Raw genomic sequence first — 14036 nt, 5'->3', positions numbered from 1 at the left:
GGAGAGAACATGAATAGTATTGGGTGGTAGAGAGAGAACATGAATAGTATTGGGTGGTAGAGAGAGAACATGAATAGTATTGGTGGTAGAGAGAGAACATGAATAGTATTGGTGGTAGAGAGAGAACATGAATAGTATTGGTGGTAGAGAGAGAACATGAATAGTATTGGTGGTAGAGAGAGAACATGAATAGTATTGGTAGAGAGAGAACATGAATAGTATTGGTGGTAGAGAGAGAACATGAATAGTATTGGTGGTAGAGAGAGAACATGAATAGTATTGGGTGGTAGAGAGAGAACATGAATAGTATTGGTGGTAGAGAGAGAGAACATGAATAGTATTGGTGGTAGAGAGAACATGAATAGTATTGGTGGTAGAGAGAGAACATGAATAGTATTGGGTGGTAGAGAGAGAGAACATGAATAGTATTGGGTGGTAGAGAGAGAGAACATGAATAGTATTGGGTGGTAGAGAGAGAAACATGAATAGTATTGGGTGGTAGAGAGAGAACATGAATAGTATTGGGTGGTAGAGAGAGAACATGAATAGTATTGGGTGGTAGAGAGAGAACATGAATAGTATTGGGTGGTAGAGAGAGAGAACATGAATAGTATTGGTGGTAGAGAGAGAGAGAACATGAATAGTATTGGGTGGTAGAGAGAGAGAACATGAATAGTATTGGGTGGTAGAGAGAGAGAACATGAATAGTATTGTGTTGTAGAGAGGAAAGAACATGAATAGTATTGGGTGGTAGAGAGAGAGAACATGAATAGTATTGGGTGGTAGAGAGGAGAGAACATGAATAGTATTGGGTGGTAGAGAGAGAGAGAGAACATGAATAGTATTGGGTGGTAGAGAGAGAACATGAATAGTATTGGGTGGTAGAGAGAGAACATGAAGAGTATTGGGTGGTAGAGAGAGAACATGAATAGTATTGGGTGGTAGAGAGAGAACATGAATAGTATTGGGTGGTAGAGAGAGAACATGAATAGTATTGGTGGTAGAGAGAGAACATGACTAGTATTGGGTGGTAGAGAGAGAACATGACTAGTATTGGGTGGTAGAGAGAGAACATGAATAGTATTGGGTGGTAGAGAGAGAGAACATGAATAGTATTGGTGGTAGAGAGAGAACATGACTAGTATTGGGTGGTAGAGAGAGAACATGACTAGTATTGGGTGGTAGAGAGAGAACATGACTAGTATTGGGTGGTAGAGAGAGAACATGAATAGTATTGGTGGTAGAGAGAGAACATGACTAGTATTGGGTGGTAGAGAGAAACATGACTAGTATTGGGTGGTAGAGAGAGAACATGAATAGTATTGGGTGGTAGAGAGAGAGAACATGAATAGTATTGGTGGTAGAGAGAGAACATGACTAGTATTGGGTGGTAGAGAGAGAACATGAATAGTATTGGGTGGTAGAGAGAGAACATGAATAGTATTGGTGGTAGAGAGAGAACATGACTAGTATTGGGTGGTAGAGAGAGAACATGACTAGTATTGGGTGGTAGAGAGAGAACATGAATAGTATTGGGTGGTAGAGAGAGAGAACATGAATAGTATTGGTGGTAGAGAGAGAACATGACTAGTATTGGGTGGTAGAGAGAGAACATGACTAGTATTGGGTGGTAGAGAGAGAACATGACTAGTATTGGGTGGTAGAGAGAGAACATGACTAGTATTGGGTGGTAGAGAGAGAACATGAATAGTATTGGGTGGTAGAGAGAGAACATGAATAGTATTGGGTGGTAGAGAGAGAACATGAATAGTATTGGGTGGTCCATTATTCCACTCCTCTATGGGAACTTTGTATCATTTAGAAAAGCCATGGAGTTGTCTCAGAAAACAGTTGGTTATCAATGTTCAGACTACGTTTCCTCACATCCTACCCACTCGCCTCCTTTTAACCACAAGGTTGCTTCTCCTCAGGCCTTCAATGTTTTTTTATTTATTTTTATACCAGAAATAAAATTCACTTAAATGTGTTTTGAGTACAAGGAATCAAGGAAAGATCAATTGAGAGAGCTATACCACCCTGGTCCAACTTTTTGCATTACGTGACTGCTATTAGTTTCTGTCAAACAGATAAATGACAAGACAGAGACATGCCCCAACATCACACCCCAACATCACACCCCTCCTCGACATCGTGTGTCCTGTGCACCTGTGGTTCTCCAGAAATTAGTGCACGTCCAGACTCACACCACATGTATCTTGCAAAGCGAGTTAGGGGTTAGGAGCTAGGGGTTAGGAGCTAGGGGTTAGGAGCTAGGGGTTAGGAGCTAGGGGTTAGGAGCTAGGGGTTAGGGTCTAGGGGTTAGGAGCACATCCAGACTCACACCACATGTATCTTGCAAAGCGAGTTAGGGGTTAGGAGCTAGGGGTTAGGAGCTAGGGGTTAGGAGCTAGGGGTTAGGGTCTAGGGGTTAGGGTCTAGGGGTTAGGGTCTAGGGGTTAGGAGCACGTCCAGACTCACACCACATGCATCTTGCAAAGCGAGTTAGGGGTTAGGAGCTAGGGGTTAGGAGCTAGGGGTTAGGAGCTAGGGTCTAGGGGTTAGGGTCTAGGGGTTAGGGTCTAGGGGTTAGGAGCACGTCCAGACTCACACCACATGCATCTTGCAAAGCGAGTTAGGGGTTAGGAGCTAGGGGTTAGGAGCTAGGGGTTAGGAGCTAGGGGTTAGGAGCTAGGGGTTAGGAGCTAGGGGTTAGGACTCACCGGACTCATCTTGCAAAGCATGCATCTTGCAAAGCGAGGGGTTAGGGGGGTTAGGAGCTAGGGGTTAGGAGCACGTCCAGACTCACACCACATGCATCTTGCAAAGCGAGTTAGGGGTTAGGAGCTAGGGGTTAGGGTCTAGGGGATAGGAGCTAGGGGTTAGGAGCACATCAGACAGCAAACAATTGCCCTAGAACCATTCCATTCCTCTGCACATCCTAAAGGGCCTTTGATATGATATTCATAACGGTGTTGTTACATAAAGCGAATAATAACCGCTTGTACAGAAAGCAGCCAGCACTCTGTTATAGTCACGGGAAAGTGGTAGTTTGTGTGTCCGTGCTAATATAGAATTACGCCCCAAATGGCACAATCACTACATATAGAATATAGAGCCATTTGGGACGCAATTGGGCCATACTTCAGTAGTTAGTCAGTAGTACCTACAACCTCGGGATCAGCGACAATCAGCTATTGAGTTCTAGCTGGGGGGAGAGAGACTGTACCACGAAACAAGCCAGGAGAATGTTGAAATAATTCTCCCTGTCAAGCAGAGAGAAACCTGAGTGAACAACGACAGCTAACTAATGTTATCTAGTTCTGTTTTAGATGTAACAACAGTACCCGGTCAGGTGCCCATTCGTGTATGTTCAACATTAGTCCGGAACAGCTGACAAAATAGCGGACAGGGAGAGAGAAAGAGCGACACAAACAAGCACTAATAAATAGATATTGTTGACTAGCTATCTGCTTGTTTTCGTTCCAGACCTATGGCTTTAAAAACAACGGAAGTTCATACCTTCTATCGATCTAGATGCGTTTCTGGCGTCATTCACGCGAGGCTGGCAGGTGGACAAAATACCGAGCAAGACAAATTCATGCATTTAGAATTTGTTTATCCCAATATTTCAAAAGCTTTCCCCAAGTCAGATCAGTCCCCCACTCGACAACCGGATGGACTGTCGGGCACTTCCTATAAAAACACGTTTTGTCGCGGGAGTTGATGGGAAATGTAGTTCCTACTAAAAACATTGCTCGACATAGCAAGAGGTGTCGAGTTAAAAATGTAACATTTGTTTAATGTTCTAGCTATTCTTAACGTGCCTGTCGTTTGAAAATTAAATCAACAACCCTAGTAGGTCACGTTTCAATATCCATCAATAGTACTTGGAAAATGTTACCAAAACTTTTATATACATGTGTTTTAGCTAGCTAACCAGATTGTATTTTATCACTAAAATAGCTAACAAGCTAATGTTGTTAGCCACGGTCCGTCCCACTTGCAGCACAACGGTATCCTATGCTTTCCACTGTTTCAAAATGACCTCGCCTTATTTCGTTGAGAGTACCGCGGTCATCACTCCGAGCGGTAACAAGACCGTGCCCCGTGCCGGTTTAGCCACGACGTTAAAAACTAGGATGGAGAGGAGAGTGTTGAGGGCGCACGTGAAACAGGAGGAAGAAGATTCGAGCGTATCAAATCAGAGTTTGGGACGAGACGCTTCAGGTATGAATCCGTTTTATCACAACATTGCCCTTCTGACATTTACAAACTGAAGCAATGTCTTGCTGCATGATTGAGGGACTTTCAGATGGGACAAGCTGTAGCCTAAAACAACAACTAAGAGATGACGACAGTCTTCAGAGAAAGAGAGCCTTTGGCCTGGCTATATGCACACAGTCTGAATACGCCCCTAATTAATCTTTGACACAGGTGACGATGACGTCTACTACTTCCTGTATGTTCAGTTGTTCTGTACATGAAGAATGTGACATCATTTCTTTGTGCCTCAGAATGTTCAGCACACCTCATCACTCAACATCTCTCCCCGCCCCTACTTTACCTTGCAGATATTGGTTCCTCTAGGTTCCGTCGGTCATCCATCGGCCAATCACAAGCTGAGCCAGACAAAGCCCTGTCCCTGTTACCACTGGCACCCATCCTGCGTAGGAGGCGGGGCCAGGTGAAGGTGGAATATGATGGGAAGGAGGAGCCTAAACACTGGGAGCCTCCTGATTGGAGCAAGCAGCTGGGTCATGTGCGTCAGATGAGGAGCGCCAGGGACGCGCCTGTTGACCTCATGGGGGCGGAGAAATGCTACGACACACACGCCCCTGATGAGGTGGGTGAGACCCCACTGGTTTCTGTTTCTCTGTCGTACACCCCCACTACCGTACATCCCTCCTCTCCTCTCTCTCCCCTCTTACCTCCCCACCTTCCTTCCTCTCCCCTCCTCTCTACCCCTCTTACCTCCCCACCTTCCTTCCTCTCCCCTCCTCTCTACCCCTCTTACCTCCCCACCTTCCTTCCTCTCCCCTCCTCTCTCCCCCCTCTTACCTCCCCACCTTCCTTCCTCCCCCTCCTCTCTCCCCCTCTTACCTCCCCACCTTCCTTCCGCTCCCCTCCTCTCTCCCCCTCTTACATCCCCACCTTCCTTCCTCTCCCCTCCTCTCTACCCCTCTTACCTCCCCACCTTCCTTCCTCTCCCCTCCTCTCTCCCCCTCTTACCTCCCCACCTTCCTTCCTCTCCCCTCCTCTCTCCCCCCCTCTTACCTCCCCACCTTCCTTCCGCTCCCCTCCTCTCTCCCCCTCTTACATCCCCACCTTCCTTCCTCCCCCTCCTCTCTCCCCCTCTTACATCCCCACCTTCCTTCCGCTCCCCTCCTCTCTCCCCCTCTTACATCCCCACCTTCCTTCCGCTCCCCTCCTCTCTCCCCCTCTTACATCCCCACCTTCCTTCCTCTCCCCTCCTCTCTCCCCCTCTTACCTCCCCACCTTCCTTCCGCTCCCCTCCTCTCTCCCCCTCTTACATCCCCACCTTCCTTCCTCTCCCCTCCTCTCCCCCTCTTACCTCCCCACCTTCCTTCCGCTCCCCTCCTCTCTCCCCCTCTTACATCCCCACCTTCCTTCCGCTCCCCTCCTCTCTCCCCCTCTTACCTCCCCACCTTCCTTCCTCTCCCCTCCTCTCTCCCCCTCTTACCTCCCCACCTTCCTTCCGCTCCCCTCCTCTCTACCCCTCTTACATCCCCACCTTCCTTCCGCTCCCCTCCTCTCTACCCCTCTTACATCCCCACCTTCCTTCCTCTCCCCTCCTCTCCCCTCTTACCTCCCCACCTACACCCTGGCCACTGCCTCCGCTCCCTCATCCTCTCCGGGTCAGAGGTGGACCAGCCCTGCTACCCCCTGCTCCGTGCCGTGACCTACCAAGAGACCGCTTCCTGCCTTGGCTCCTCCCTCTCCCGCGCCCTCACCTTCCCCATCTTCCCCAAGTACGCCCTCACCTTCCCCCGAGTTCGCCCTCACCTTCCCCGAGTTCGCCCTCACCTTCCCCCGAGTTCGCCCCTCACCTTCCCGAGTTCCCCTCACCTTCCCCGAGTTCCGCCCTCACCTTCCCCCGAGTTCGCCCTCACCTTCCCCGAGTTCGCCCTCACCTTCCCCAAGGAGTTCGCCCTCACCTTCCCCGCCCTCACCTTCCCCGAGTTCCCCTCACCTTCCCCGAGTTCGCCCCTCACCTTCCCCCGAGTTCGCCCCTCACCTTCCCCGAGTTCGCCCTCACCTTCCCCCCCTCACCTTCCCCGAGGCCCTCACCTTCCCCAACGCCCTCACCTTCCCCGAGTTACCTGTTCGCCCTCACCTTCCCCGAGTCGCCCTCACCTTCCCCGAGTTCGCCCTCACCTTCCCCCGAGTTCACCTTCCCCGGGTCGCCCTTCCCCGACCCCTCACCTTCCCCCGGGAAGTTCGCCCTCACCTTCCCCAAGTTCGCCCCCTCACCTTCCCCAAGTCACCTTCCCCGAGTTCGCCCTCACCTTCCCCGAGTCCCCCTCACCTTCCCCCGATCACCTTCCCCGAGTTCGCCCCCTCACCTTCCCCCGAGTTCCCCTCACCTTCCCCGAGTTCCCCTCACCTTCCCCGACGCCCCTCACCTTCCCCCGACCTTCACCTTCCCCGAGTTCGCCCTCACCTTCCCCGAGTTCGCCCCTCACCTTCCCCAAGTTCCCGCCCCTCACCTTCCCCAAGTTCGCCCTAGCCTTCTCCTGCTTCACAGAGGTTGTCTTCAGTCCACCCTGCCGGGCAGAGGGAGCTCAACGGTTACCTGTTCGTCGTCTCTGACCTGGCATTCACCTGGGGTGGAGACCTGATCTACACCTGGGGCGGAGACCTGATCTACACCTGGGGGTAGAGACCTGATCTACACCTGGGGTAGAGACCTGATCTACACCTGGGGTGGAGACCTGATCTACACCTGGGGTGGAGACCTGATCTACACCTGGGGTGGAGACCTGATCTACACCTGGGGCGGAGACCTGATCTACACCTGGGGCGGAGACCTGATCTACACCTGGGGTGGAGACCTGATCTACACCTGGGGTAGAGACCTGATCTACACCTGGGGCGGAGACCTGATCTACACCTGGGGGTAGAGACCTGATCTACACCTGGGGGTAGAGACCTGATCTACACCTGGGGTGGAGACCTGATCTACACCTGGGGTAGAGACCTGATCTACACCTGGGGTGGAGACCTGATCTACACCTGGGGTGGAGACCTGATCTACACCTGGGGTGGAGACCTGATCTACACCTGGGGGTAGAGACCTGATCTACACCTGGGGGTAGAGACCTGATCTACACCTGGGGGTAGAGACCTGATCTACACCTGGGGGTAGAGACCTGATCTACACCTGGGGTGGAGAGACCTGATCTACACCTGGGGTGGAGAGACCTGATCTACACCTGGGGGTAGAGAGACCTGATCTACACCTGGGGGTAGAGACCTGATCTACACCTGGGGTGGAGAGACCTGATCTACACCTGGGGGTAGAGACCTGATCTACACCTGGGGGTAGAGACCTGATCTACACCTGGGGGGTAGAGACCTGATCTACACCTGGGGTGGAGAGACCTGATCTACACCTGGGGTGGAGAGACCTGGTCTACACCTGGGGTGGAGAGACCTGGTCTACACCTGGGGTGGAGAGACCTGATCTACACCTGGGGTGGAGAGACCTGATCTACACCTGGGGTGGAGAGACCTGATCTACACCTGGGGTGGAGAGACCTGATCTACACCTGGGGTGGAGAGACCTGATCTACACCTGGGGTGGAGAGACCTGATCTACACCTGGGGTGGAGAGACCTGATCTACACCTGGGGGGAGAGACCTGATCTACACCTGGGGGTAGAGACCTGATCTACACCTGGGGGGTAGAGACCTGATCTACACCTGGGGGGAGAGACCTGATCTACACCTGGGGGTAGAGACCTGATCTACACCTGGGGGTAGAGACCTGATCTACACCTGGGGGTAGAGACCTGATCTACACCTGGGGGTAGAGACCTGATCTACACCGGGGGTAGAGACCTGATCTACACCTGGGGGTAGAGACCTGATCTACACCTGGGGGTAGAGACCTGATCTACACCTGGGGGGTAGAGACCTGATCTACACCTGGGGGTAGAGACTTGAACTAGATGAACCCTGCAGGTAGAACAGTAGAACACACAGAGGTAGTAGCAGGGTTCCACCACTAGATGAACCCTGCAGGTAGAACAGTAGAACACACAGAGGTAGTAGCAGGGTTCCACCACTAGATGAACCCTGCAGGTAGAACAGTAGAACACAGAGGTAGTAGCAGGGTTCCACCACTAGATGAACCCTGCAGGTAGAACAGTAGAACAGTAGCAACACTAGATGAACCCTGCAGGTAGAACAGTAGAACAGGGGGTTCCACCACTAGATGAACCCTGCAGGTAGAACAGTAGAATACACAGAGGTATTAGCAGGGTTCCACCACTAGATGAACCCTGCAGGTAGAACAGTAGAACACACAGAGGTAGTAGCAGGGTTCCACCACTAGATGAACCCTGCAGGTAGAACAGTAGAATACACAGAACAGCAGAGTGCCCATTAGAGGTGGAGGGGTTCTACAGAGCAGGGTCAGAAGGCTGTCGATCTGATTTATGTTCCAGGATAAAGGTGAAACACATCCAGCACTATAAAAGGAGGATGTGGAACTGCAGTTATGTCACTGGATATGATTTGTTATGAGCTTACGAAACAAACAGTGCAAAAGTGTTGGAGATGGGCGATGGGCCGAGCTAGCTAGCTGGGGTGTATTCATTAGGAACCAAACAGAACTAGGCAGGACTTGTCCAATAGAAACACTTGATTTCGCTGCAGTTGGAAAACTTTTTGCTACAGTGTGCGACTAATTAATACATCCCAAGCTGTTTTCAAGAGGCCAGTTCAATCAGGCTTTACCACCATGACAGACAAGGATATAAAAGTTAGATGTTACGTGACATGTTAGCTATGCACACCTGTTCTCCCACCAGGAGTGATGAGTCAACCTCATTCTGAGACCTCTTTAGAAACAGTGTACGCCTACTGAACACTCCATTTTGACACAAGGCAGTGCATAAGAGGCATACTAGCAAGGAGATACTTTTGGTTATGTAATGTATGTGGACACCTGCTTATTGTATGTGGACACCTGCTTATTGTATGTGGACACCTGCTCATTGTATGTGGACACCTGCTCATTGTATGTGGACACCTGCTCATTGAACATCTCATTCCAAAATCATGGGCATTTTATAAAGTTGGAAGCACAGAATCGTCTAGAATGTCATTGTATGCTGTAGAGTTAAGATTTCCCTTCACTGGAACTAAGGGGCCCGATCCATTAAAAACAGCCCCAGACCGTTATTCTTCCTCCACCAAACTTTACAGTTGGCACTATGCATTGGGGCAGGTAGTGTTTTCCTGGCATCCGCCCAACCCAGATTCATCGATCGGGATGGCCAGATGATGAAGTGTGATTCATCTCTCTCCCCTCCTCCTCATCTCTTCCACCAGGTGCGACGTTACCAGGTGCTGGTGTCTCTGATGTTGTCAAGCCAGACAAGGGACCAGGTGACCAGTGCGGCTCTGCAGAGACTCAGGGCTCATGGCTGTACAGTGGACAACATAGTCAACACTGACGATGACACACTGGGACAACTCATCTACCCTGTCGGCTTTTGGAGGGTAACGCACACTATACACTGCCTTCACAAAGTATTCACACCCCTTGACTTTTTTGTTTGTTTGTTTTTTTGAAAGCATACTGAAGCAGGTTTTCCTCCAGGATTTTGCCTGTGCTTAGCTCCATTCTGTTTATTTTATCCTGAAAACGCTCCTGTCCTTCACAATTAAAAGCATACCCATAACATGATGCAGCCACCACTATCCTTTAAAATATGGAGATTGGTAATCCGTAATATGTTTGAGGCAAATCCAATACAACACTTTGTATTCAAGACAAAAAAATATATTGCTTTGACACATTTTTTGCAGTATTACTTTAGTGACTTGTTGCAAACAGGATGTATGTTCTGGAGTATTTGTATTCTGTACAGACTTCCTTCTTTTCACTTGGTCATATATGTTAGTATTGTGGAGTAACTACAATGTTGTTGATCCATCCTCAGTGTTTTATCACAGCCATTAAACTTAGTCACCAGTTGTCTCATGGTGAAATCCCTGAGCAGTTTCCTTCCTCTCTGGCAACTGAGTTGGGAAGGACGCCTGTATCTTTGTAGTGACTGGGTGTATCGACACACCATCCAAAGTGTAATTAATAACTTAATGTTGAAAGAGATATTCAATATCTGCTTTTCATTTTTACCCATCTACCAACTCATCTGCTCTACTTTATGAGCCATTGGAAAACCTCCCTAGTTTTTGTGGTTGAATCTGTTTGAAATTCACTACTTGACTGAGGGACCTTACAGATAATTCTATGTGTGGGGTACAGAGATGAGGCAGTCATTCAAAAGTTATGTTAAACACTATTATTGCACACAGAGCGAGTCAATGCAACTTGTTAAGCAAATATTTCCGCCTGAAATTATTTAGCCACAACGGTTGAATACTTTATTCAAGACATTTCAGCTTTTTATTAGTTAATTTGTAAAATAATAAAAACATCCCACATTATGGGGTATTGTGGGTAGGCCAGTGACAAATCTCAATGTAATCCATTTTAAATTCAGGCTGTACCATGTGGAACAAGTCAAGGGGTGTGAATACTTATGAATAAAACCTTGACATGTCTTCTCTCCTACCCCCCAGACCAAGGTGAAGTACCTGAAGCAGACATCAGTGATGCTCCAGAGGGAGTTTAGAGGGGACATCCCTAACACAGTGGAGGGCCTGGTACGACTACCTGGAGTAGGACCCAAGATGGCTCACCTGGCCATGGACATCGCCTGGCACCAGGTCTCTGGCATAGGTAGGTATGGCTCATATACAGTTTGAAGTCGGAAGTTTACATACGCCTTAGCCAAATACATTTAAAGTTTTTCACAATTTCTGACATTTAATCCTAGTCAAAATTCCCTATTTTAGGTCAGTTACGATCACCACTTTATTTTAAGAATGTGAAATGTCAGAATAATAGTAGAGGTTTTATTTCTTTCATCGCATTCCCAGTGGGTCAGAAGTTTACATACACTCAATTAGTATTTGGTAGCATTGCCTTTTAATTGTTTAACTTGGGTCAAAAATTTCAGGTAGCCTTCAACAAGCTTCCCACAATAAGTTGGGTGAATTTTGGCCCATTCCTGCTGACAGAGCTGGTGTAACGGAGTCAGGTTTGTAGGCCTCCTTGCTTGCAGACGCTTTTTCAGTTCTGCCCTCACATTTTCTATAGGATTGAGGTCAAGGCTTTGTGATGGCCACTCCAATACCTTGACTTTGTTGTCCTTAAGCCATTTTGCCACAACTTTTTTGCTTGGGGTCAGTGTCCATTTGGAAGACCCATTTGTGACCAAGCTTTAACTTCCTGACTGATATCTTTGAGATGTTGCTTCAATATATCCACATAATTTTCCATCCTCATGATGCCATCTATTTTGTGAAGTGCACCTGTCCCTCCTGCAGGAAAGCACCCCCACAACATGATGCTGCCCCCTCCGAGCTTCACGGTTCTGATGTTCTTTGGCTTGCAAGCCTCCCCTTTTTCCTCAAAACATAACGATGGTCATTTTGGCCAAACAGTTATATTTTTGTTTCATCAGATGATGGTGTTTATACCTGCGTACTATTGTTTGTGCAGATGAACCTGGTACCTTCAGGTGTCTGGAAATTGCTCCCAAGGATGAACCAGACTTGTGGAGGTCTACAACTCTTTTCTGAGGTCTTTGCTGATTTATTTTGATTTTCCCCTGATGTCAAGCAAAGAGGCACTGAGTTTGAAGGTAGGCCTTGAAATACATCCACAGGTACACCTCCAATTGACTCAAATAATGTCAATTAGCATATCGGAAGCTTCTAAAGCCATGACATTTTCTGGAATTTTCCAAGCTGTTTCAAGGCGTAGTCAAGTTAGTGTATGTAAACTTCTGACCCACTGGAATTGTGATACAGTGAACTAAGTGAAATAATCTGTCTGTAAACAATTGTTGGAAAAATGACTTGTCATGCACACAATGTCCCAACCAACTTGCCAAAACTCTAGTTAGTTAAGAAATTTGTAGAGTGGTTGAAAAACAAGTTGATGACTCCAATCTAAGTATGTACATTTCTGACTACAAATCCCATACTCTAGTCTGCATGTTGTGATGTGATGTCTGATGTTGTGCAGAGTTGTAGTTCTATTGGATTGTATTGTGGGCGTCTTATGGGATAGTTTTATTGTTTGTGTGTGTGAGTAGGAGTGGACACACACGTCCACCGTATCTCCAACCGGCTGGGATGGACGAGAGGTGGGACCAAGAACCCAGAGGAGACACGCAAGGCCCTGGAAGACTGGTTACCAAGGTGACATCACCACTTCCTCTACCCCAGCAGGTCACTCGTTAACCAGTCACTGACCAATCAGATCCCTTACAGCAGGAAAGAGAAACATTTTGCCTTGTGATTTCTGTCCATGATTTTGATGAAGACTGAGATGGGGATTGATCTTCCTCTCTTTCCCGACACAGGGATCTATGGAGTGAGATCAACTGGTTGCTGGTGGGGTTTGGTCAACAGGTGTGTCTACCTGTCAATCCTCTCTGCTCCGTGTGTCTGAACCAGCACAGCTGCCCCTCTGCCCACCAAGCCTCCCCAGCCAAGAGGCCTAAAGCTGGGTCACCTCGCTCCCCAAGACCTCCAGGGTCAAGCTGGAGCCTGGTTCTCTTGGTTTGGGGTTACCACCCCCTCCTCAGCCACACCGATCAGAGGAACCTCTGGCTACTACCCTCTCCCCTCCGCTGCCCAGAAAGAGGAAGTCGAAAGCCAAAACCTTCTCTACATGATACGACAGAAGAGGGTAGCATCCCTTTAGAAACGTCGGGACCGTGTCCCAATTCTCTCTCCTTCCTCCCAAAGTGTGCTCTTGTCACTTCCCCTGACTGATTTGAAATGAGCGCTACTAGAGATATGGTGGTAACTCCTACTAGCCCAGTGGTATTAACTTTTTAGCGGGGAGACCATTTTTGGACTGAATTTCTGTGACTCTTTTTTTCTCACAACACCCCAAAACTACACCTTCAAATCTTTACATTTAGATTTTTTACTTCTAATAAATACATTCTCAATAAAATAATTTCTCAAATGATCTCAAACACATTTGTATATTGTCCAATACAATAATCGTCACTTAATGTTTTGTTCCCAAAACATAGCAACCTGACAACTTATTTATCCTTGAACTAGGCAAGTCAGTTAAGAACAAATTCTTATTTACAATGACAGCCGAGGAACTGCCTTGTTCAGGGGCAGAACGACAGATTCTTGTGATCTCTGGGATTTGATCACTGGCCCAACACCCTAACCACTAGGCTACCTACAATACCACTGACAATCCTAGCAGATATACCAGAGTGACTAAGATGTGTAGGGGGTTTGAGGTCCATTTGGAATTAACAATGCAAGTGCAAAACACCCTGTTACTCAGCCACAAGTGATTGAGTTCCCCAGGAGACGACAGGGTGGTTTGGTGACCTCTGCCTTACTGGCTCCAACTGACTGTCAGGGTCCTAATCTGAGTTTATGGGTAGAATACACCCGTAACAGTGACCACTGAAGTGGGTTGATCTTATCCATTAATATACATGCAACAACTTCAGAGTTAGTTTATATAAGGAAAGCAGTCAATTGAAATAAATGAGGCCTGATCTATGGATTACATGGGAGGGCATAGGCCCACCCACTGAGCCAGACAATCAGTGACCCCCCCAATGAAAAGGCTTTACTTCAGCCAGAAATACTCCAGTGTCATCAGCTGCCAGGTCTGACGATGCTGCAGGTGAAGCCAGATGTGGAGTTCCTGGGCTGGCAGGATTACA

General features: G+C 48.2%; 1 protein-coding gene and 1 long non-coding RNA gene across 3 annotated transcripts; one reads left to right on the top strand and one right to left on the bottom strand.

The window, feature by feature from the left end:
• Positions 1-3524: 3524 nt before the first annotated feature.
• On the top strand, positions 3525-13313 carry LOC127927530 (endonuclease III-like protein 1). The gene is made up of 6 exons (XM_052513996.1): positions 3525-4227; positions 4572-4843; positions 9580-9750; positions 10837-10996; positions 12420-12525; positions 12690-13313. Exons 1-6 carry the CDS (start codon positions 3975-3977, stop codon positions 13102-13104), a joined length of 1377 nt encoding a protein of 458 aa, XP_052369956.1. The 5' UTR covers positions 3525-3974; the 3' UTR covers positions 13105-13313.
• LOC127927531 (uncharacterized) lies at positions 5349-7825 on the bottom strand. 2 transcript variants are annotated; one of them, XR_008127912.1, is made up of 5 exons: positions 7702-7825; positions 7583-7649; positions 7085-7132; positions 6729-6867; positions 5349-5972 (listed from the first exon to the last, which is right to left on the bottom strand). It is a non-coding gene; the product is annotated as an uncharacterized LOC127927531 (long non-coding RNA). The 2 variants fall into 2 exon arrangements; XR_008127911.1 differs by lacking the exon at positions 7085-7132 and having other exon boundaries at positions 6729-6891; positions 7583-7778.
• Positions 13314-14036: the final 723 nt, after the last annotated feature.

This window comes from Oncorhynchus keta, unplaced genomic scaffold, assembly GCF_023373465.1.
Source record: "Oncorhynchus keta strain PuntledgeMale-10-30-2019 unplaced genomic scaffold, Oket_V2 Un_scaffold_1494_pilon_pilon, whole genome shotgun sequence".
In the NCBI taxonomy this organism is placed as follows: Eukaryota; Metazoa; Chordata; class Actinopteri; order Salmoniformes; family Salmonidae; genus Oncorhynchus; species Oncorhynchus keta.
This window is presented reverse-complemented; position numbering and strand designations above follow the sequence as displayed.